This window comes from Penaeus monodon, chromosome 33 (genome assembly GCF_015228065.2).
Source record: "Penaeus monodon isolate SGIC_2016 chromosome 33, NSTDA_Pmon_1, whole genome shotgun sequence".
Classification (NCBI taxonomy): Eukaryota; Metazoa; Arthropoda; class Malacostraca; order Decapoda; family Penaeidae; genus Penaeus; species Penaeus monodon.
The window spans coordinates 5835876-5837071 of NC_051418.1; the positions used below are offsets into that span (position 1 = coordinate 5835876).

The 1196-nt window shown below is 39.4% G+C and overlaps 1 protein-coding gene across 1 annotated transcript in view; it reads left to right on the forward strand.

The window, feature by feature from the left end:
- The first annotated feature begins 138 nt into the window (after nt 1–138).
- Nucleotides 139–1196, forward strand: part of LOC119593960 (nucleoporin SEH1-like) — a 14181-nt gene continuing 13123 nt past the window's right edge. The window contains 1 exon segment of the mRNA XM_037942979.1: nt 139–355. Coding sequence (XP_037798907.1) covers nt 245–355 — 111 coding nt within the window. The 5' untranslated portion in view covers nt 139–244.

Below are 1196 nucleotides of genomic sequence, written 5' to 3' on the forward strand. Positions count from 1 at the left end.
GTTATGACACTGCCGTCGATTTATTAGTAGTAATAATTATGATACTTCAATTCAGTTCACAACAGTTGCAAAAGCATCCTTCTTATTTCAGAAAAAAAACAGTCATAACTAGCACCGCACGACTCCGCACCGCACGACACTTTCTCCCCCAACCGCACGACAGCGCTCTCGCGTTTATCTGTTTTCATTCGCAACTTGAAAGTCCCAAGGAGGAGGTTGCAACGGGGAATAATTGCTCTTTGTGATGTTTGTTGCCAAAAGCCTCACCGCCGAACACAAGGATCTAATTCACGATGTTTCCTTTGACTTCTACGGCCGGAGGATGGCCACGTGCTCGAGTGATCAGAGTGTCAAGGTGAACATTTGTTGGTCGTGATTTTGAAAATTTGTATTTAATTTCTGCAGGGTGTTGGTGTGTCATTTTGCTGTGTTTTCATTTATTTGTGTCATGTCGCGTATAGTGCCGTTGGCCATGGGGGTGATCGTCGATGTTGTATGGATATGTAATATGATTATAAGTTCAATTCATTACCTTATTTTATCTTTGGTGAAGATTTGCATGACGCCTGGCTTCTGGCCAACAAGGCTTCATCATGCAAATTCCAGCTAGGGAGAGCTGTAGACCTCTTGATTAATTTATTATGATTATTCTTTACAATAGGAATACATCTTTCAGTATTTATATGTAATAGAACCACATCTTAAAACCCATCAAGTCTGATATCATTTCATAAAAGTTGTAGGAGAATTAGTCCTAAGAGGGAGGGCATCAGGTTTCCCAAGGCAGGGTTAGATTTTGCTGTATTTATGTATTTTTGTTCATTGTAAGGGGCTGTTTCTCATAAAACTCCCCATAGTTAATCAGCCACTGTCCCCCATCCCTGCATCTGCCATACAAAATCACCTCATTTCTATGATGGTATAAGAGGTAAACACCTTTCTGCACTCCCTTGGCCATAAGTTGTGCAATGTATATGGGTTCTTGGCCATTTATCCTGTGCTCTTTAAATTTCACCCACTACTGAATTTTTTTGGTTGGTAGAGGAGTCCATTAATACCAAAGTTAATGGCTTTGAATATGTGGACATATTTTAGAAATTTATCCAACCCACAAAGATTAATTCTTTTAAGTGGGTTCTTGAACTGTCCTTTTTTATGCTGTTGTCATCAATATTATTATTAATCCATTGGATCTG